At 41.5% G+C, this 22,559-nt stretch overlaps 1 protein-coding gene across 6 annotated transcripts in view; it reads left to right on the top strand.

Moving 5' to 3' along the window:
- Positions 1–22,559, top strand: part of FILIP1 (filamin A interacting protein 1) — a 105,703-nt gene that overhangs the window by 56,950 nt on the left and 26,194 nt on the right. For 3 of the 6 annotated variants that reach the window (XM_059469686.1, XM_059469687.1, XM_059469688.1), the window contains exons 3-4: positions 2,416–2,589; positions 4,577–4,755. In XM_059469686.1, coding sequence (XP_059325669.1) covers positions 2,416–2,589; positions 4,577–4,755 — 353 coding nt within the window. Of the gene's footprint in view, positions 1–2,415; positions 2,590–4,576; positions 4,756–8,692; positions 8,841–20,325; positions 20,703–21,030; positions 21,211–22,559 lie in introns of those variants that run through there. The other 3 variants (XM_059469692.1, XM_059469689.1, XM_059469691.1) reach the window with 3 other exon arrangements.

The following is a 22,559-nucleotide window of genomic DNA, read 5'->3' on the forward strand; positions in this document are numbered from 1 at the left end:
AGCTGTTTCAGGGGCTCTTATTCCTACTCCCTTGTGCTAAAGTTGCTCCATTTGAACAGTGAGTGATGACAGACTAATGAGGCCTGAGAGAAAGTCAGGCAGTGCACAACTGAACAGGGCAGGGGCACTTGCTGGGCAGAGCAGCTGCCTGCACAGCTATTTCTGTATCAAATAACCACTGCAGGGAATGGAGTCCAGCTCTTTGCTCTGCCTATTCACAGTGTTAAATCCCCAGTCCTGAGCTGTCTCTGTCTGCTCTGCCCAGCCCTGCCAGTGTTTAATTTTGCCGTCCAAGGCCCCACAGTTCCAACGTGAGAGAATGAATTCATTCTCCTCCCCTCCCAAACAGGGTCTGAGATGTGCTTGTCCCTGAGGAAAGGGCTGTGTGGGGTATGAAGCTTTGTGTGCTCAGAATCAAAACAAAAAAACATTTCAACATGATTGGTTGTGTCCCTTGGTGCAGAGGGTAAAAGGGAGCTGCTCCCTCATCCCCGTCCCTCTGTGTTGGTGCTCCCTTTGCCTGTGGCCCAGGGAAGCACACAGCAAGATACCAAATTAGTTCATTGGGACAGGATGAACCTCATGGCCTCAGCACTGCCTCTTCCTAAAAGGGCTTAAGACAACACATCATAAAATCTGGACATTTAGGAATCCCTGCATACTCCCATGCTATCCTACTGGACTTTTTAAAGGCTTTTCTTCAATATAGAAGCATTGGCCTCATGGTGATGAAGACAATAAGACATCTGTTATTTCCACAGGGATAGAGAAATGTAATGCATTCACAAACCTGTCAAGAACCTGCCTAAAACAACACTTTTCCGGTATTGAGAATGGCACAGTCTTAGGATGTGATGTAGTGAGGTGTACCTGCTCTTCTGTCTTTCTTTGGGACTAGCTCACATAATTCACTCAGTTGTAACATCCATGAGTGATGAACCTTTCCTGCTCTCATTTTGAAATAAGATTAATACCATTCCAATTTGCATTTTGTATCTTGCAGACAAGTGCAAATATTTTACTTCAGGTTACAAAATGTTATGCATAATTTTATATATATTGGGCTAGTTCTTAATTAGATGACATGATCTTTGCCTGAAGTTCATTACTTATTTTCATGTTAGACTGTTTTAAATTAAAAAAAAATTAAAGGATCTTTACCATTTCCCAAAATTATTTTCTTACTCATTTTAAAATCAAGTAGTTTTGTTGAGCTGTGGTGCCTCTGAGGTTCTGGGTGAAGATTTAAGATTTGCTACAGGGATGAATTGAATGCTGTTATGAACGGCATGGAAAAGCATGAAGAGTTGGTCAGTTCATAAATCTTAAAACAGTCATTGCTTACACAGGGGCAGGATTTGTAAAGAATTTTTTCCTAAAATGTCTGAACCTTTCCTTAGTGCTTAATTTACTTCCCAAGCTCACATGGGTTGTCAGAAAGGCAGGCAAGAGAAAAATGCCCATCCTCTTCTGCTCCCCCATCCATTTGCTCTTGTGGGAAAGATGCTCTCTAGGGAAATCCAGGAGCTCCCCTCTGACCACCAAAAACCTGTAGGTTTTACAGTCCCTCCCTGGACTATGGCCTCATAAACATGCCTTGGAAGACAAGCAGGTGCCCTGCCCCCAGTTTACAGATGGCTTAACAGGTGTTGGCAAGTATCATTAGAAACAGAGCCCGGGCTTAAGTGTTTATCCACAGCACAGCCCTAAAGTGCTCCTTGTGCGTAGCCCCGTGGCCCTGCAGAGCTGTCTGGTCATGCCCAGGTGTTTGCTCCTGCTGCTGGAACTGGGGAGCTTCCACCTGGCTGCCATTGGCCACAGGTGCACCCCTGCTCCCAGCCCCTGCTCCAGCAGCACAGCCCTCCTCCATGGCTGGGAGGATTTGCTCAGACTTACCCTGTCTCGTTAGCTGGCGTCTGCAATGTCTAGGGTTTTGTTTAAAAAAAAAAAATAGAAAAATTATTTTAAAGGTTACTTGAAAAGAGTATTTAGCCACAAATTCAGTTAGGGAGTGAATAGGAGGTAACTATCTGAGAAATATTAGTTCAGCTCACTTGTGCTGCTTGTTCTCCTCATTTCCTTGTCCCTTCAGGGAACACCATGGGCAACAACCAAAATCCAGTTTATGAAGAATAATGATGTTCTCTGGCTATAGTTGCAACTCAGATAAAAATTCATATCATTCAAATGTAATGTCATACAGGAACAGAATAATTCATCCCTTAAATTTGTATTGGACTGATCATGTTTAATCTGAGATTTTCCAACATTTTTATATTTGCATTGACAGCCTGTCATTTTTCTAATTTATTTTATTTTTGTGTATGCAGTCTGTACATATGAAAGGCCTCTATTTTCCCCAGGTTCCCTCTTGGTTAATAGGTTGACTCATGACAGTGATTTGCACTATTACAGGCAAGGGAGGATGTGATCCACATGCTGAAGACAGAGAAAACCAAACCCGAAGTTTTAGAAGCTCATTATGGGTCTGCAACTCCAGAGCACGTGCTTCGAGTGCTGCACAGGGATGCCATCCTTGCCCAAGAAAAGTCTGTAGGGGAAGACGTCTATGAGAAACCAATTTCAGAGGTAACAACTTCTTGATTATTATGTATGTGCAGGGGGAAGCCTAACCAGAAGTGAGACTCCATATATTTTGGATGTATTCAAAGCGTGCAAGAGGATTACACAGGATTTGTACACTGAAAACAAAATCTTGCTCACTCATATGCAGAATAATTTGTAAGCGAAGTCACTGGATTTGAACACAAACCATAAAGAGGTTTTATTCTTCCAAGGGCTGGTGCTGTTAAGCAAGACCAAAATCTTTGAGTGTTAAATTTCTAGTTTTTAAATTCCTTTCAATTACAGGCTTCAACCTCTACTGCTCACAGCACTGGTAACTACTCCTTGATTTTCTTGGCATACTTGAACACTGTCATGAGGGTAGTTAAGAAAAGAAGACCTTTGGAGATTGACTTTGAACATATTTATGGGATCATAAATCCATATTCATTTTACATCACTTAAACTCTAGGACTGTAAAGTCAATTCAGCCCCTAAAGGAGACTTACAGGACTCCTAGCTTTAAAATTTAAGCAATAAATGAATGTCAAGTAGACCTGAGAATTAGAGTAGACCTGAGAATGTCTGAGGCCAGACTGAATGCCAAAATAAACAGCCATTGCTCCTGTTCATAGTTTCATAACAGTCCAGGTCATGGGGAAGGAACATGCAACAACAAAGTTCATCTAATTAGAACATTTAATTTGCTCACCAGGAGTTGTGTCTACCATGGGATATTTCTGTACTGTGTATTCTCATTGGAGCATCTCCTGGAATTTTTGGGATGTTAGTAAATAAGGAAATCAAACCATAGTATGTGAGAGCATGCATAAAATCCTCTCAAACAAGATTAAAAGAGTTTAGCAAGGCTTTTTTTTCAAAGAAGCTGAAAATTTGACAGGAACCTCAATGTAAAACTTTTGTCATGTGCAGATTCACAAGGCTTACATTGAAATAAAGTAGAAAAGCTAAGTGCAAAAATCTACTCTGAAAAGCTGAATCCAACCTGGCTCTTTAATAAAATGCAATGATTTTTTCACTTTGACTGCTATGGTCAGCTTCTGGAGACCAAACTGCCATGGTCCTCCTGCTCTCTTATTTCCCTCAGTTTACCGAGATATGATGTGAAACAACAGCAGCCCAGGGCAGCTGGGGCTGAGGAAGATGAAATTCTCACAGGGCAAGGGTTGGGAATGGGCTGAGGGCTGCTTTGGCAGGGAGGAGGCTGGAGTTGGCCATCTGCACCCAAGAAATAGCAAAAGGAGCAACATGAATAGCCTTGATGGATTTGGAGTGCTCTGGCAAGTTTGTAGACACACCTTCCTGTTTGTTTTTTTTTTCCTGTTTGTTTGAATAATAGTTGGCATATTAAATTAATAAAAAATGCAGAGGACAAGGAGGGTAAAAGGTTGTGAATAAATAAAGAGAATTTCTGTCAAAAAACAGGCTGAGGGGAAATTCCTAAGGCTTATATTTAATTGCATTTGGTAATGTAAAACTGCATCTGGACAGAATCTAAATAATTTGGGTCTTTTATCTGAGCAGAGTTACAGGTGTGTTAAAGATGTGTAACTGAAATTTCAGCCTTCAAATTACACTTTATGCTCTTCATGCACGTGTCCAGTCCCACACAGGTGTGTGAATTCAGGCTCCCAGGCTCTGAGTTCTGAGTTACAGCTTTTTCCCAGTGAAATGAAGAAAGCGTGCACAGCACCTCACCACAGGGGAAATACAGCACTGCAACAATATTATTTGTTACCCTAAAGCTGAGTGAAATTCTGTCCTTTGTGCATCTGAAAACTGTGCAAATGTTTATTGCTGATATGTCATCCAAATAAATCATTACTTTCACAGGGCAGTTATTCTTATTTCTAGTCACTGCTTCATGTAAAACCCAAGACATATAATTACGGGACTTGCATTTACCAAACACAACATTGTTGGTCAATAAATCAGATGAAGTAAGCAAGGAGACCTTTAAAACAGTCTGTTCTCCCTTCCTCCAATCCAGCTGGACAGACTTGAAGAAAAGCAGAAGGAGACGTACCGGCGCATGCTGGAGCAGCTCCTGCTGGCAGAGAAGTGCCATCGTCGCACCGTCTACGAGCTGGAGAATGAGAAACACAAACACACAGATTACATGAACAAGAGCGATGACTTCACCAACCTCTTGGAACAGGAGCGGGAGAGGTGAGTGAAAGACCAACCCCAGTGCTTGTCCCTTCAGCGGTGACATAGCCAGGAATTTCTGTGTTTAAATGACACTGAACTTTTGTGTAAAACATCTGTAAATGTTGGTCCACTCCTGTCATTTGTACACACGTTACTGTGCAAGTCTGGAGCTGGAGGAATACCGCTGAATGTTCCTGCAGTGTGAGCTTGACTTAAGAAACAAATTTGTTTTGAATTAGTCATGGCCATTTTGGGTTCACCTCCAGGTAGCTTTTGATCAGATGTTATTTGTGTTGGCTAAGTTTGGGAATGGCTTGCTTAGCTAAGTGCTGAGTTTGTGAGGGACAGAGCACTGTTGTCACAGCAGGAGGGCAGGGTAAGGAAAACCACAACACACATGAGGATACTGGCACACCAGTGGTGGGACTCTGCCATGCCCTTTGCTTTTAGGCTTGCAAAGTCACAAACCATCTGCATTCTTTTTCATAGTTTGAAGACACATGCCTCAGGCAAGTTATCTGGAAGAAAATATTATCATGCTCATAAAATGTGCCCAGCCTGTGATGGACTATCTGCAGTGGTTATCTCACAGTCCCATACACCCCAAATTTCTTTTTTCTGAGTGTTTATCCTGCTTGTTGGATGAGTAATTTGTTCTCTGTGTCTCTAAGAAAAGAAAGATATCACTTACCTTAGCTGAAGACTGAGCACCAGTAACAGCCTCAGTTTGTCAATATGAAATTTTTGTGCTTATACCAAACTGCTTGAAATCAATCCATGATGGTTTTTTTGTTGGGTTTTTCTTTTTTCTTTTTTTTTTTTTTTTCTTAAAAACAGCTCTAAGAAAAATACTTAAGGCAAGTTCAAAGAAGAAATGCTTTTGAGGAAACCACAGGCTTGTGGCAGACATTTGCAAAAAGCCAGGAACAAAACTGTTTAGTGTATTTCCTGAACTCAGTTCAGTGCCAACTTTGAGTAGGTGGCACATGAGCTACAGTGACCGTATTTCCTGGTTTAATAGGTTTTGGTTTTATTCTGTCTTTACTTTCTTGGGTTGATTGGCAAACTTTAAAGAACAAAAATGCTTCCGCATCTTAGGAAATTGATTCTCACAATAGAAAAGGAAAAAATGTAAAAATAAATATGCTTTAAGAATAAAAGATGTTGTATTTTCAAGTAAGGAGCAACTTCACATCTGATTCTCATAGAAGACATTTTGTCTTGATACTGAATATCCATGTATGTGTAGACACATAAAATGTGTGGACACAAAAGTGGTATTAAAATACTATTTACATTTGTCCTTATATTTTAATATACACATTAATTTGACAATTGTTGCCTTCTTATTATTCCCTCTCAATGTGTGAAAGCCACTAAATAGTCTACTATTATGACCTGGGTTGAATTGACTTCCTTTAATGAAGTGATTCAAGAGCTTTATGTCTTGCCACTAAGATACCATGTCCCAAATCTGTGGTCATTTTCTCTTACCCTTCCTGCTCTCTCAAACTTCAAGTTTTCTACATTCTACAATTTTTGGAGAAACAGCAATAAGAAAAGGAAAATTTGAATTTGAATTTGAATTTCTCTTGAAAGCAGATCTTTAAGAGCAACTAAATCCACTGGCTTTATTCATCAGTGCCTCTGTACAGGTGGCTGCAGGGCAATAATTGCAGTGCTGAAGCCCTTTTGATTTATGTTGAGTAGCACTAGAAATCTGATGTTTGCTATTTATTCCACTTTGTTTGTCTATGACACTAATTTGTTTCAAGATAGTAGTGGCCAAGCAGAGAGAACATGACATGCAGCTAAACATAGAAAACCAAGATGCATGTACCTCCCTCTTCAGGTTCCTCCTCTCAGACCACTTGCAGAGCAGACTGGCAAAATCAGGATGGGCTTACTTGTTAAGCATAAAGTCTTAAACAATCTCAATTTCTTACCTTTGTTTTCTGACTGCACATGAAACTGAGGCTGCACCCACGTCTTTGTAGATATTAAAAACTAGAAGTAGTATTGTTTGAGGGCTATATTCACAGTGAAAGAGAGGGTGATAGGATGACTTCTTAGGAAAGCCCCAAAGTGGCAATAGATTTTGTCAAAAAGAAAGTTTGAAGTGGAAAAATTAAGTTGCAACAGATTAAAGCATACAAAAATCTCATACTCTGTCTACATATTGGGACAGAGAACTGACCTGCCCAAAGGCATTTTTAAGGTCCTGCAAAGGCATTCTTGTTTTATAAGCTCCACTATACATATAATTCATTTTACTGTGGTACTTTGAGGGTTATTTTATTAAGAGCTGAGCAGACTTGTAGTCTCCATGAAAACAAAAAGGGACACAGAATTGAACTTTGCCCGTCAGCCACTCTGCTGCCCTCGCAGTTATAATGTTAATGAGACAGGGTGAGCCAGAGGAAGAACAGTGCTGCAGGATGGCCATCTCCCAGCAGTCTGCTACAATGAGAGAAGTAATAATTTCTACACTGGCTCTAAGTAATTTCAGCAGTTTCTTTCCTCACAGCATTTTATCCATCTTCCCAAACCATTGTTGTCTACATCAACTTTTGCAAGCCACATCTGCTTTTGCTGTCTTGTGAAAGTTTGAACAAAGCAAAAAGGGGATTCTTTAAGAAAGAAATATGCCTCAGTTCTAACGTATGTCTAACACTCTGTTAATGTATTTACTTTGGAACATTTTTTTACATGCGCTTTCATACATTATCTCTAATCCATCTACAACAACATGCTACGAAAGCAAACAGTTCCTATGAGTGACTAATTATTAGGCCAGCCTCATACAGGAAGGAAGTAACAGGAAAACATGATTTCTCAAAAATAATGATGCGTGAAAAATATGAAAAAGAGAAAATTGTGCACTGGGATATTCAAAATGTAGACAGCTGGGGATGTGGGGGTAAATGGAGAAGGCTGAATGGCCTCACTTTTGCTGTTGGCTCTGCAAGACCAAGTGCAACTGACCTGAAGAAAGATTGTGGCAAAGGTTTGCATGTTACAGGAAAAGAGTAGTGATGACCATTTGCCAGGTGGCCATGAAAGAAATCTGGTACTTTTAGTGGAGGGTGCTTCTACAGACATGGTGGCTGAAGCATTTTGCAAATTTCCCTATAGTATGCTGTAATAGTATCTAATGATGTTTGAAAGTTATGCAGAGTATTTTCTATTTTTCTGTGCCATCAAATTTCCCCTTTCAATGCTTGCCCACCTCAGCTCCTGTTTCTCTAACATCAAGCTGTGCTTGGGTATCTCTGACTCGGGGGAATGCAGAACAGACATCTTCCTGGAGCCTCCTGAGGAGGCTGAGGAATATGGGGAAGAGCTGAAGGCCCCCAGGCCCCCTCAAAGACTTGGATGAAAGATGGTGGTGTAAGGAGTCTCTGGTCTGAGAGGTGGAGAATGAAGGGTCTGGTCAGAACTGCATTGGTGCTGTGGCTTGCAGGGGGCACTTGGAGAGCAGCAGAGCAGGCATCAGCAGCCCCAGGGATAAAATGTCTTCCCAGCACAGGCACCCTCATGAACTTCAGCTGTGCTTTGGGGAGGGAGCTGGTGGCGTGACTTTGGGCTAAGCTGGGCACAGCTAAACCAGCTATTGGTACTTCATGACCCCAAAAATTCTTGTATAAAGCAGGCTTAACATGAAATGGTACTTGGCTGTTCTCTGTGCTGCCTAGTCCCAGCCCTCCTGCCTTCCCTTTAGGGACCTGGGGGCAGGGTTGGGGGAAATCTTTAGCTTATTAAATATGAACTTTTTCATTTGATCAGCAGGGTTTTTTTTTTTTCTGGTGGAAATGGGTAGAGATCTTTGCAATCTCAGCATTTCTTTGATGTTTTGATTGACCTAGGAGATGAGGTTTTAAATGCTGACATTTTTAGAGGTGCTAATCTCCGAAAATTTTTTCTTGTGCCCTTCTTTTAATCCTGTTGGTTGACAGCACATTTTGCTCCTGTTAAAAGCACTGCAAAGCTCCCATTGATTTTAAAGGTTCAGAAAGAGGCTTAAGGTGAAGACCACTGAGCCAGTCCTGCCATCCAGGATGGATAGAAGAAATAGCCTGAAAGCCTGAAAAAGGAAGGAGCAGGTAATTTCTTTATATGGATGAGAAGTGGGTTGCCAAACAGAGGGTGTGATGTGGCAGAAAGGCTCTGTTGGAGCTCTGTTATGGGGATCCATCCATGTGACTGCTTTGTGAGTCATTTTATCATTTCCAGCATGATCCCTGAGCCTGCTGAGACTCTGTCACCCCACCACATGGTGATCAGGAAATGTGCACCCAGTATCTCACATTGTCTGTGCTAAAGGACAGATATATTTTATTGTAAGGCTGAATACTTTATTGTATTCACTGAAGTGATGAGGATTTAATATTGGTTCTTGCTTTCCTCAGTGCTTCAAATTATTCTTTACAAGCACTGTGAGTGTTCTCAGTGCACTGAAGCATTTCACATTTTCCTCAAAGGCAAGGCTGAGGATTCAGTCTGTGCTTCCTAAGCATTGCCCTGCTAAATCTGGTTTTAGTTAAACCCTCTTTTTGAAGTACATGACCATAATTAGATCTGCCTAGAGGAGACAGCAAGACTGTGACCCCAGCTCTTTCCCCCACAAAGTTCCCTTTCAGTCTTCACGTAAAATTGTCTCCTCTTTGCCTTCCCCACTGCAGCACCCCCAGCAAGGAATGCACTGGCAAGGCCCTCGGAGGTCTGTGATAATACATTCCTCTGGACTTCAGTCATGCTGGCACCGAGATGCTCTTGGCTGCTCTGCTGGTGATGTAATTCTGGGCCCACATCACCTGCAAAGGAAACTGATCTGTGAGCAATAAAGCACACAGCCCCCTTGAAACAAAAATGGAAGTGTTGATGTTAACAAGTTTACAAACTCCCTTTCCTCCCCTTTTTGCATTTCTGCTTTTAGTACCAAGGCTTCCCTTCTCCCTTTTCCCACGAGACGGCAGCACCAAGCCTTTCACTGGGAAGTGCCCGCCTTTCTGCTTCCCTGCATTTCATGGATCCAAGCAAGTGTAAAGGCTGGAGTGTGATACAGGTTGGAGATTTTGAGTGTGTTGCCTTTCCAGTTTGTGTTTTCCCTCGATTTTTATGAAGACTGTAAAATAAAGGAGCTGGCAGGAAGACAGCAGGGCAGAGTATCCAGAGTATCCATCAGTAATTTACTTGTTTAGAGAGCAATCAAGCCAAAAATATGAAGTGTTCAGGACTAATACATTTCTGTGATTTATCACCATAAAGCCAAATTCTGTGGTACGAATAGGCCCATACAGAAGTATTGGGGTGAGGTAAAGGATCCAAACATGTAACACAGATTTTGGCCTGTGTAAGTGTAATCTATTGGTGATTCCTCGTAAGTCTGGAAATAAAGTTACTTTACAGAAATATTTTTGCTATCTTCTTCCCCCCCCACAAGAGTGTTTAGCCATATTTGTACTCTGGATTTTTTTCTCATATGGAGATTTTTTCTATGTCCTGGTTCCCAAATTGAGACCAAAAAAAAGGAAAAGCCATCCCAAAGGGACTTCATCATTGCCTACAGCAGTTACTCATTTTACTGCACATTACTGGCCTTACTAGAGCACCGAGTCACTCTGTCTGCTTTTCAGTAAGTGCGTCTACAAACTTTTAATATTATAATGTAGAAGACAAGGGCAGCAGTGCATTTTTGTTCTTTTCAGGCTGGCATGCTATCAGTATGGTTTGAAAAAGCTGGTTATTTTCTGTCAATATAATATATTCACAGGGTCACAGATCAGAAATTCTGGGATAGTCCATGAAAAGAAATGAATTAAAAAACCTGGCAATGACAAATACAATTTCTGCACAGTTAAATAAATCTGAAGGCAGTCCATTTTGCAGGTCCTGTTTTACAGCTCTAGCTGACTGCAAGGCAGAGATGACTAAAAGTTTATGTTTTAACTAATGAATCTGGTCCCAGCTTCCAACAAAATGGTTCCAAAGGTAATTTGAAAATGAGAGAACAAACAGTTACATCTGACTGTGGAGAAACAATATGAAAGTATTGCAATTCTTACACAATGTTAGCTGGGACTAATCCAAATCCATCTCTTTACACTTGGATAGTCCTCAAAAGTGTCCAGTCTTTCAGTCACTTCTGGGATTATATAAAATGGCATCATGTGTTGTTTTAGCTACTTTTCCAAAATTTTTTCTAAGTAGGCATCAGCTTCACAGCCCTTGAGAGAGAATTATTATACAAAACTATATGTACTTCATTATTCCTAGCAAGTTTGCTTGCTAAAATCATCAATTCAAATGCTCCCAGGGTCAGACAGGGGGAAAAAATTACTTCATTCAAAATCTACTCACGAACTCAAACTCTGTCCAGGGTGCAATAGGTAACAATTTGAACATTTAGGAGGCCTTTGGCATGTTTCAGAGTTATTATACTACTGAAATAAATATCAGCTCGCAGCTCTACTGAGGCCATCTTTTTAAGTTGTCATTTTTTAGGCAGAGAAAACAAGAATTGAATCAGGGTCATGTAGGGAAAATTGCTTCCTCATTCAGAGAGATTAGAAACAGGTTTCCATTGAAATGCCAGGTTTCGGTGAATTTCTAAAAAATTTAAATAGATACCACTTATTTAAAAGCATAAATATATAACAGGCTCTTGAGCTTGAACACGTTGGATATTTGCTTTATGTTTGAATGCAAGTTTACCTGTGCAGAGATCCTGTGCACAGGCTAATTAGTGAAGTATATGACCTACTGCCCTAATGGCCTACTAATATCCAAGACCTGTTCTGTATGGTCTGATAACTTCCATCAGTTGTATCAAGAACCTCGGGACATCATCTGACTTGGTGATGGGAGGTTATTCTGAATCAGTGAGCCTATATGGAACTTTCCTAACCCTAAACAGATGTAATGCTTTCTCCATCTTCTTTCCCCAACAGGGTGCTAAGTCGTGCATCTCTTCTCACTTCTCATTCCTGCAGCATCTCCAGCAGCAGTGGAGATTAGAAATACTGAGTTTTATATTTGCATAATTTCAGTTTTCATTTCTATTTAAGGCTTGCATGTGAAGAATTCTTAAGGCAGAAATAAAAAATCCAGGAGATGCAAATATCCAGACAAAGCATTCCCATGATATTTGCCAAGGCCCGTGCAAATGTGAGAGCAGAGAAATGCAAAATGTGTAATTCATCACATATTTGTAAGGTACTTGAGTAGGTGCCTGACTATAATATTGTGTTGCCATAGTTAGTATTTCAACTAACTTTTTAAAAACTCATTAAGACATACCATTATGGGTGTAAGACTATTATTAATGTCAACAAAGAAAATCTGGTGACCTAATTCACAAGACCAGCTAGTCAAAAAACCATATCAAATAACCCTGTGATTATGCCACTCACCTGGACCATGATAGACTTTTAATCCTTCTGTCAACTTGTTGGGACCTGAATCCACCTCTCAGAGGAGGCCTTCCTGGCCACATCACTGGTTCCTTGGGGTGGCTGTTCCCATTTTTCCTGGGAAAAATTGTTATATTTTTACAAGTCACTTATATAATTTTGGGTTCTTTTCACCAAAGAGATGAAAATTTTCTTGTAGGTCAGGGCCTGAGTATTCAAATTTCCCAGATAGAGGAATTCACTGGTCCAGGCAGATCACTTGATCTTCTGAAAAATGGAGGATTTTTCATGTGTTGGTTTGGTGAATTGGGCCAAGATACAGTCCCTTCTATCCCCTGCTTTTCTTAAAATGACAAAAATGGAAATGAAATTACTGATCTGAAACAAAAAAATGTTTCACTGAAATCCACATGAAACACTTTTTCACTTGAATGAGAGAAAAAGAATAAGCTTTCTTAAATATATTTTTAAAATTTTGGTTAAGCTCTGAAACTGAAAATTCAATTACACAGCTTTGTTATGCAGTCGCTTATGTTAGGGAATGATTAATAGTAACATGTAATGCCTTAATGAGGGAAGATAAAGAAATGAGCAGAAAATGACGCTAAATTATAGCAGAATGACAGCAATGTTTTTCTGATGATAGCAATTATGTCATAGCTGAAAAAGTATCTCTTGGTGATAAGTACATATATCATAGAATGAAAGTTCCTGTACAATTCCATTTAAAAAGTTCATTTTCAGAGGAACCAGAAGGGGATAGATGTATTCTCTTTCATCATTTAAATGTGAGGCTTTTTCTAGATGACTTAACTCGTTTTAAAATGATGCATAGCTGTCAACATTTTTCCATTTTGAAAATTACTGCCTGGGACACAGCCGTGGTTTCCAAAAGCAGCAGGGGCAGAGCAGTGTCTGTCACAGTGAGAGGCAGTCTGGAGAACAGCTCATGTGACACGGGCACAGCTCATCCTGCAATAGAGGAGAGCCTGTCCTGCTGTCACAGCCTCGTGTCCCCAGCTGACAGCACCAGCGCTGCTGCTCCAACTCGCTGTCAGCGACGGGCACCATTGCCCCGTGCCCACCATTAGCTCACCCAAGCTTTCTGCATCCCTCTTCTTCAGGTCTTAGGAAATAATTAATCCTGATGCTGGATTTTATGAGCACAAAGCTGGCACTGCTGCGACTCCTTTGAAGTCAGTAGAGCTCTTCTTGATTAATGGGATTAATAGAATCAGAGTAGGAATTCCGAAATGTGTGTGTGCTTGTACCTGTAGAAGTCTATACATGCACATATAAATGTGTTACGTACAGCAGTTTGTTGGGTGCAATTACAGCTTCTGCATGGGAGTCTGCAATCCAGAAAATTAACTTGTCAGCAATACATATTTCCTATAAAATAATATTTTTATATAACTTATATATGCATTTTGGTTCATCATAGCAATTGTAACAACAACAACAACAATAAAGCATAATAGTAATAATAACAATAATAACAATAATAATTATAACAACAGCAATGATAATAGCAATAGTTTTAATTCCTATATTTTTTTACATAATTTCCACAGCCAAATTACGCCTTTTAGGTTTTGCCTTCTTTTTGGTCAGTATTGCCTATTGATTCCACCAAGAAGGCTGTAAGCTTTTGCCTCCTTGTGCATGAGGCATCATCTGCACTTATGTCAATAGAAGATTTTAAAAAATAATAGTGATTTTTAAGTGAGGATGCCCAGTGGAAGTCAACAGCTAATGACTAAATAACTGAGTAGAGAGCAACAAGGCCAGATTGTTTAAGTCCTGCAGTTATTCAGAGATCAATACAGACATGGAAGAAAGAAATTTGAATACCAAGGCAAGCACAGCACCTTCCAATTCCCACTTACTGTATGAAACTGGCCCAGTTTTCCTTGCTTGCTCTCCATCTCAGAACCTGAGTTTTCCCTGTCCTTTTTTTAAGCTGTTCAAATACTCAACAGGCTACAGCCAGGATATGATCTTGCAAAGGGGTAGTGCAAACTAAAAGTATTTCAGACTGAGGGGAGAAATAAAACCACACATGCTGTTTTTGTGGCAAGGGATGCACAGGGGCTAGTAAGTGAGAGTTTCTTTGAATGGAAGCACTGACAGGTTCTGTTCTTGTGCAAGAGCTGTCATCAGCCTGTGTCTCTCTTGTCCTCAGAACAAAGCCCTGGCTTTTAAAGACATGTATTTCATAATATAAATAGCCCAAATAATTTCAGGTGAAGAATGATGCTCAGTTCAGGCAAGATGACAGGACTACCAAGGATGTGCAACAGCAAATCTGGGCAACCAAAATACAGATCTGCTCAAAAATCAGATGCCTGTGACCATTCGTATTTATATGTGCAGTGGTTCTGTATTTTTGGTTTGGGTTTGAATGGGGACTTTTTGGGTTTTTTGTTTGTTTTCTTTATATTTTCCTTTTAAAATTCTTCATTGATTGCATTCCAGATATTTATGGGAGTCTTTTTTGAATTCTGCTCTAAGTAACTAGAAGTAAAAGGTTAAAATAGCAGGCTCGAACCTTGGGTGAGTCTAGGCCCTGTGCATTGGCTGGAGAGGGGAGCTGTGAGGACAGACTCTTCTCCAATTGTCTCTCAACAGACACAAATCTAATGCAATCAGCAAACCTTAGAATTGCATGAGCTGTAGTAAATAGCTATGTGATAATCAAAAACCTTTGTTTAAGTGTAGGGGGTTTCTTTAGTGTTTTTTCACAATTGTGGTGGGTTTGTTTTTTTGGTGCTTTTTTGTTTGTTTGTTTTGTTTGGTTTGGTTTGGTTTTATTTTTGTTGTTTTTTGAGGAGAGAAGTGCCCATTTATGCTGCACCTCCAGTACACAGGCAAAAAGCAGTAGCAAAGGTGGGGCTGTGGGATGGATGTGGTGGAATGTCTGTGGACTTTTGTGTTCAGGGCAAGAGCTGAGGGTCCTGGCATCAAAAATAATGGAAATACCTTCCCAGCCTTTCAGACTGAGAGCTGGCACATGGCATATTAGGATGTGGTATGACAGCCAGGATTACTCTATGCTGATGTTGTTAAAATCTATTGGTCCCTCTCTAGATCATAAAAGCAGCTGCTGGCTGCTCTTTTACAGCATTTGAAAATTTTTCTGAGGATCCATTATTTGCTAAATCATTGATAATATGCCACTCACAAGGAAGTAATTTAAAAATCAAGAAGGAATCTTCATTAGATTATTTTCTCTGCTTTTATAGGTGTGGATTGTATTATTCTTAGGTCACTGTGACCAAGGTGGCTGAATATGATATGGACAAGTGCACACAAAGGCAGTATTTCTGAAAAAGACCCTGCACTGACAGAGATGAGTTTTTATATTGACTCCACTTGAACAGACACTTGCTTTCAAGCTGCATTGCTGTTGTACAGCTGTGTGAGCTTCTCCATGCTTGACCAGCCCATTGCGTGCAATTGCATGCAAAAACGATGACAATATCAATGATGCTATTTCCTAAATCCAGTTTTTAAATTTTGTCACTCTTTTCTTTTTTCTGGCACACTTTCCAATGTTGGTGACCCTCTTGTGGTGACTGCAGACACACTATCACTTGTATGATTTGATGTGAAAATGAATCAGGAATTCTTTGGATTCTGTTTTCTCTCATTTTCCGTTCTCACTAGTTTTACTCACTCTGTCAAATACTATATTCTAGTGGTGTTTCAAATGTGGAGCAGTGAGGCAGACAACCTTTAGTTTTAGGTGTAGCACCCAGGTGCCTTTCAACCCCATCAAGTTACTGGGTTACCTTGCTTGAAGGAAGGGTCAGTGGGAAGAAACAGAAAGGAAAAGAATGTCCAGGAAAGATCAGCAGGAGTGAGAGCAATGGGGCAAGAACTGAACTGATGGACCTGGATTGTAAAAAAAGAGGAATAGCAAAGAGACAGGTGTAGGCCAACAAAACAAAAGCAACAGAAAGAAGAAAATCAGTCAGGATTAATTTCACATCCTAGACCCAGCTGGAGCAAAAGAGGCCAAGACACTCCCAAAAGATTAATTCTCTCTGGGTAAACTAAAAATAAGCATGGTTCTCTCTGCTTTTAAAGACTTGAGCTCACTCTTCCACCTAATTTTCCCCATGAACACCTAGCACCTCAAAAGCAAGTAGCTTGGAAGAACAAGGGTGGAGCCCAGAGCAGGCAGACAGCGTTGGTGAGGGGCTCTGATGGAGGTGAAGCAGCCAGCACTCACCATGGTGGGTACAGAGGGCAGCAAGGGGCATCCTGCCAAGTGTGCTTGTCTAAGCTCCAGGACACCTTTCCCCTTGGCTTCCCTCTTGTTGAAGGGCCACAAGAGGCTTCTATGAGACTCCTGGTGCTTATTCCCAAAATATGACCAAATCATACTATGAAGCAATAATCATGACACAGGCACGTCCTGCTTCAGCTGTAATCACTTTTACTTAAAATAATCCCAGCAGTATTGGAGATGCTGAGCTTTCCAGCTATCAAGAGGTTACACACAAGTGCTAAGAAAGCAGAAAACCAAATGAAAGGGGATAGAGTGCAACAGGAAAAAAAAAAAAGCCAGAAATGCTTTTGTCAAACTTTTGAATCATGCTTTGACAAAAGGCAGCAGATCCCAACGTAGGGTGATTTTCATGCTGCAATAAACAGAAAAATAATTTAAAACCTAGGCAGCATGACTTATTCTGAAAGATCTGAGGGGTAATAAAAAAGCCTGTGTGCAAACGTGTGTGTGCACACAGTTTCTTTAACAGCTGCATGCAACAACCTGTTTTAAATAAGAACAAAGGTGAACAAGGCCAGTTGTCAGGGCAGCTCACCAAATGAAGTTTTTTAATGTGCATGACGTATGCCATATAAAGTGTATTGCCTGAGATACAGCACAGAGTCCAACTTGAAGTATTTTTCTCAGGCTTCTCCTACAAAGTCATGTTTCAAGAATTTACTGCATTCATCTTCTTTATTTCTCTTCTCCAAAAGGCCCAATGGATCACCTTGCTCATTATATCTTCAGCAGCAAATTAAAATCAGCCTCTTCCCTCCCTAAATATTAAAATTTTCTTGTTCTGTCAAGATGTCACTCAATCAATTTATATCTGTTGCACTCAGAGCAGACAACTGTAAGCAGAAATGGAGGTCAGGTCTGACTTACCAAATGAGTTTGACTTAAGCAAAAGAAGGGAAAAAAAAGAAAAAATAGCGATGGAAGATTTTCACTGCTTTGAAGCTTTTGTGAACAAAAAATAAAAAAGTCTGGCAAGCACACAGTGTACCTTTTCATGTATGTAAGTAAAGACAAATTTAGGAAAAACTTTGCTTTGCCCAAACAGTAATTTTTGGGCTTTTTGTAGTTTGAGAACTTGGAGAGAGTTACAAGCTCTCTGCCTTCACTATAAATGTTCCATGTGTTTCTGCACTGAAGGTAAAGAGACAACTGAGAGCAGGGACAGTCTGCTGGGAAGGTTACAAAACTCTGTTTACAGAGAATTTTATAATCAGGCAATAGTTTGTTACAAGTCTCTAAGATCCACAAGAGGAATCTATTGCTGTGCATACTTAGAAAATTTTTAAAAAGAGCAGCTTATCAAAGAAATGTGTAGTGTATTTGCACATCATTCAATTTTAATTTATTTCCAATTCCATCTTTTGATTCCCAGTTACTCTTCTCTGTAGTAGGCAATCATGCTAGATGCAGAGTATCATTTCTGATTTTCAAGATGAGTTGAAATTTGGGATTCCTATCTATTCCCTCTGCTGCTTTTATTTCTTGTTTTTCTTATCTGCTCTCACAATGTTGCAAGTGCTGCTTTACTCAGGAATGCATTTCTTGAACTACTTCATCCCAATGAATGTGTGAACAAAAAAATTCATGAGCAAGTTAAATTTTCCCAGCCTTTGAAGTCACCTAAAGTTGAGGTACTCTTGAGAAATAACAGCATATGAAGTACCTTTCTATTTTTATATAGACACATAATGTGATTTCTCAGCAGTAAAAGAAAAGCTGTAGATATTAAAGGCCTGCTTGGCCTTAGCTGTGACATCCTACCTGATATCCCCTGTAGGTCTGGTACCAGTGTAGTGGTGGTACCCAGAGTAGTTGAAATGGTGATGGGAGAATACTTTCATTGTGAAATCTCATGGTGGTACAGACTTAACCAGTGCAGGTGAGTAGGTTCACTATTACTACACTGCACTTTCTCTGACATCCTCTTGACATCCCTGACCTTTGTGCTCAGAGCTGGGACCGTGGAAACACATATGAAGGAAGATGTGTCACTTGCAGTGCCAGCCTGGCCCAAGCGTGGCAACCCAGACAAAGGGACAGCCAGAGCAGACACCAGAGAAGGGCTGTTGATCTGGGAGAGGTGGGGGTTAGCAATGGAGTGCAGAGGTGAGGAGCACCTGGGACTCAGCAGGGGTGCAGTGGGACTGGCACGAGCTGTGCAATGAGCTCCAAGCCCAGAGCCAGCTGGGATGAGCCGGGGTGTGTGAGCAGAGATTCCCCTGCCGAGCCAGCAGTGCTGGTGGAGCACAGCCCTGCTCCTGGCTGCTGATCACAGCCAAACCCATCTGTCAGCAGATAGTTCTGAAACTTGCTTGCAAAGTGCTCCACGCCTTTCTAGTATCAAACTGCCTCGAGGCTGACACCCTGCTATTGCTATAAATTATTTTGTTAACTTAAAATGCAGACTTTTATGCAAAGGATCTAAGCTCTTCGGATGAACTATTAAAGTGCCCATATAATGGCACATCATTACATTTCAATGGTCAGTATCTTAGTGTTTGCCATTGCGTATGCAATTTCCTCTTTTAAAAGAATGTTTAGCTCTACCAAACAATGGGATTGCAAGGGACACAGTAAATAGAGTAAGCAGATCATTGGTCTGCTCAATGCATGTGATCATTTGTAATTGCACAAACACATTTTGTACAGAAACCTTTCCTCTGACACTGGAAAAACAGAAACATACCAAGATGCATCAGCTTTGCACACAGGAAGCAACGATCTCTCTATAGCACCCCAGATTCATCTTTTGGAAAGTATTTAGTAAATGAGGTAAAGGAATGTGAAATCAGAGAGAATGCTTAAGACTTGTTTAGATTTCCCTGGAAAATGTGACTTTACTGTTGCGTTCCTACATGGTGCTAGTAGTCATGTGAAGCTAATTTACATGGATTGTGAATGTTTTTCACTCTAAGAATGGTTCTCATTTTTGGGAGCATATTGGATCTCAGATGTGCAGGAGTCTGGAGCATCCACTCCTGGGAACAGGCAAAATCACAGGGATTGTGATCTGCATGCACCACCCATCCTGCTGCACTCTGAAACCCACACCCAATGTACCCCAGAGCAGGTGTCCCAAGCAAAACCTTGGTCCTTTTCTACTTATATCTCCCACCCAGAAATTAATAATTCTGTTCTCAGCAGAGTCTGAAGAGGGTGAGGTAAATAACAATAAAATCTTGAATAAAAAGCATAAATCCAGTCTCTAAGCACCTGCTTTTCAAATGAGCTCTGTCCAGTCTACGTGCTGAATGAGGGTCCTTAGGAAAAATAATGAAAGATCATTAAATTAGACAGTTTCTCAAAAATGTAAACTCACATCCATTTTTAGTGGATAATAATATTTGAAATTCTATACTTTCAGTGCTTTTGGCTATTGAAAGCTTTCTAAGAAAAGTGGAAAGTGAATGACAAAGGGAGGAAAGCAAAGGCATAAGGAAAAGGGAAAGGGAAAGGGAAAGGGAAAGGGAAAGGGAAAGGGAAAGGGAAAGGGAAAGGGAAAGGGAGCCCTTCCTAGATCTCCTCCCAAAATCTGAAAAAGTGACTGTGAGCAATACAGGGAATCACAAGGGAAACAGAAGGAATCCTCAACTTCTTTTATGTTGTTTTGGGAACAAAAGGGCTCGTTTAGGACTTCTTTAAAGCAGGGAGCTAGCAGAATGGTGTTTTTCAGACCTCACCAGACTTGGTTAGGCTTGCTACTATGCATGGATTTTCAAAAACAAACACGCCCGTATACTAAATCCCCAGGGGATTTTCTTCATGTATTCATGCCTTTATCAGCCGATCTTAAGATCAGCCAGCGCGTACCAGCAGTAGTACTGCCACTTCAAACACCGGCAAGACAAGAGGAAAGCAACAGGAACTTTTGTTGAGCCAGCGGAATGAATCGGCAGCTGGGACTGGGAAGCAGCAGCGCTCCGTGCATCCCAATCCCCTTAAGCAAAACCAACTCCCAGGGGCTCTCTGCGATCAAATTATTATTTCTTAATCGTTCACCTATGAACTGTAGCTACAGAAAGCCCGGGGGGGCTGTCAGTAACAGACCCCGGGCGAGGGGCGGCGGAGGGGAGCCGCTGCTGCCCCGGTGCTGCCCCGGCCCGGCGGCTCCAGCCCCGCCCGCCCCGGGCGCAGCCTCACCTGGCAGCGGCGCCGCGGAGCCGGGCCCCGCATCGCCCCCCCGGGCTGTCGCTCTGGTTGCTTAAAAAAAAAAAAAAAAACAAAAAAAGAAAGAAAAAAGTAGGTCTAGCTATAAGGTAAGAGAATTATTTTTTTCTTATTTTTGATTTTTTAAATTGTTTTTTTAATTTGAGCGCCGCTAATTGCCGAGTGCGTGCGCCATTGGCTGGCTCGCTGAGCGCACCGGGCAGTGGCGTAGGCGCGGGCGGGACGGAGCGGGGCTGGAGCGGGGTGTGCGGGCAGCGGGGCTGGAGCGGGGTGTGCGGGCAGCGGGGCTGGAGCGGGGCTGGAGCGGGGTGTGCGGGCAGCGGGGCTGGAGCGGGGTGTGCGGGCAGCGGGGCTGGAGCGGGGCTGGAGCGGGGTGTGCGGGCAGCGGGGCTGGAGCGGGGTGTGCGGGCAGCGGGCCCGCCGGGATGCGCGGCGGCCCCGGCTCCGGACGGAGCAGGACAGCGCCGAGCGGCCGGGGCTGATGTAGCGTTGGGCTGCAGCCTTGGAAGGTGCACCTGGTGGGGCTGTGCTGTGCGGTTCCCCCTCCCGAAGCGCGCACCGAGGGGTCAGGGAAGGATAACCGCAGCCCGGAGACAGGTTTGGCAATTCTCATCCCTCAGCTGAATGCTGCTTCGCCTTCGCTCTCTGGTACTGCGTGCCTGCTTTCTGTGCATCCCCTTTTCCCTCCTCTAACCTCCGGAATGAATGTGGACGATACTGTTATGTAGTCTGAAAGGATGTCGGTCGGGTTTTGTTCTTAAAGATCTTTAGTGTTTTTCTTATGTGACCAGTGTGCTGGAAGGGTGGGGGGACACTGAATTTAGTGAGTGTTCGTATTCCAAAATACTGCCTTCAGTCACTGCTCAGCGGGAGTAAGACGCTTTCAACACAAATGAACTATTTCAGCAAACTGGATTTAATTTTTTACAAAATCAGTGTTAGAAACAAAAGATAAATTGTTGTAGATTACAAGCAATGTGTCCTCCTAATTAGGGAAGAAAACATTTCCTTTACTTTCAGTGTATTTTAGAAACTATCATGTAGATTAGGAGCAGCAAGAATATTAATGTTTTTGTTACATAGTTTGATACAATCACTTTCCAAAGTTAATTTAGTTCTTCAGCAGTGAAGAGCATGCACTTTTTTACACTTTGAGTTTGTACATTAGGTAGCCACAAAAAATTGTCTTTAGTTTTACTAGAACTTTTTAAAACAAGCTTGTGTTTGTTTTCAGAGTTGACCCTGTAATAAACTGAACAAGAAGTTGGAAAGTTCTGTAGTAAGGTCATTCAAACATTTTTCTCATTCCTTACCTTTAAAATGTAATGGATAGTAAGGAGAAAAGTAATACAGATGTGCTTTATTCTTTTTCTTGTCATGGGATCTGATCTCGTTTACATATTTCTTCTCCCAGTTGAGATGGATGCATGGGAAGTAGTGAGGCTGATGATTTGAAAGTGTGACCTCATCACCTAATTTAAGTCTTGGGCCCGATTGTTTTGTTTCCTAGAGAGCCTAACCACCTTTTGGCTCTCTTTGACTTCAGCTCAAGTTGTAAGTACTCAGAACTAGCAAAATTCAGCCTTTTGTGTATCTCAGCCTGGCCCCAAACACGGAAGCACTGGGAAATAGTCCTGACATGTGGAGGATTTCCCAGTGGCTGTACAAATAATCTTCAAAAATCAGCTGTTGTACATTAAACAGGGGGAAAAAAAAAAAAAGGGAACTCCTTTATTGAGTTAAACCACCTCTTGCTGGTTTTCATTGTCCTGGGATTACAGACTCTTGCATCACTTAATGGGCAGCAGCTTTCTAGCTACCACTAGGAAGTTGTCCAGTCTCTCTAACTCTGCATGTACAGTAGCAAACTTTGGGTTTGAAGTGGAAAGATGAGTTTGCAAAGACTTTTGCTTTCCCAGTGGAAATTCCTTTGGGATTGCTGTGTG

Source organism: Ammospiza nelsoni, chromosome 3 (genome assembly GCF_027579445.1).
Source record: "Ammospiza nelsoni isolate bAmmNel1 chromosome 3, bAmmNel1.pri, whole genome shotgun sequence".
NCBI classification, from domain to species: domain Eukaryota; kingdom Metazoa; phylum Chordata; class Aves; order Passeriformes; family Passerellidae; genus Ammospiza; species Ammospiza nelsoni.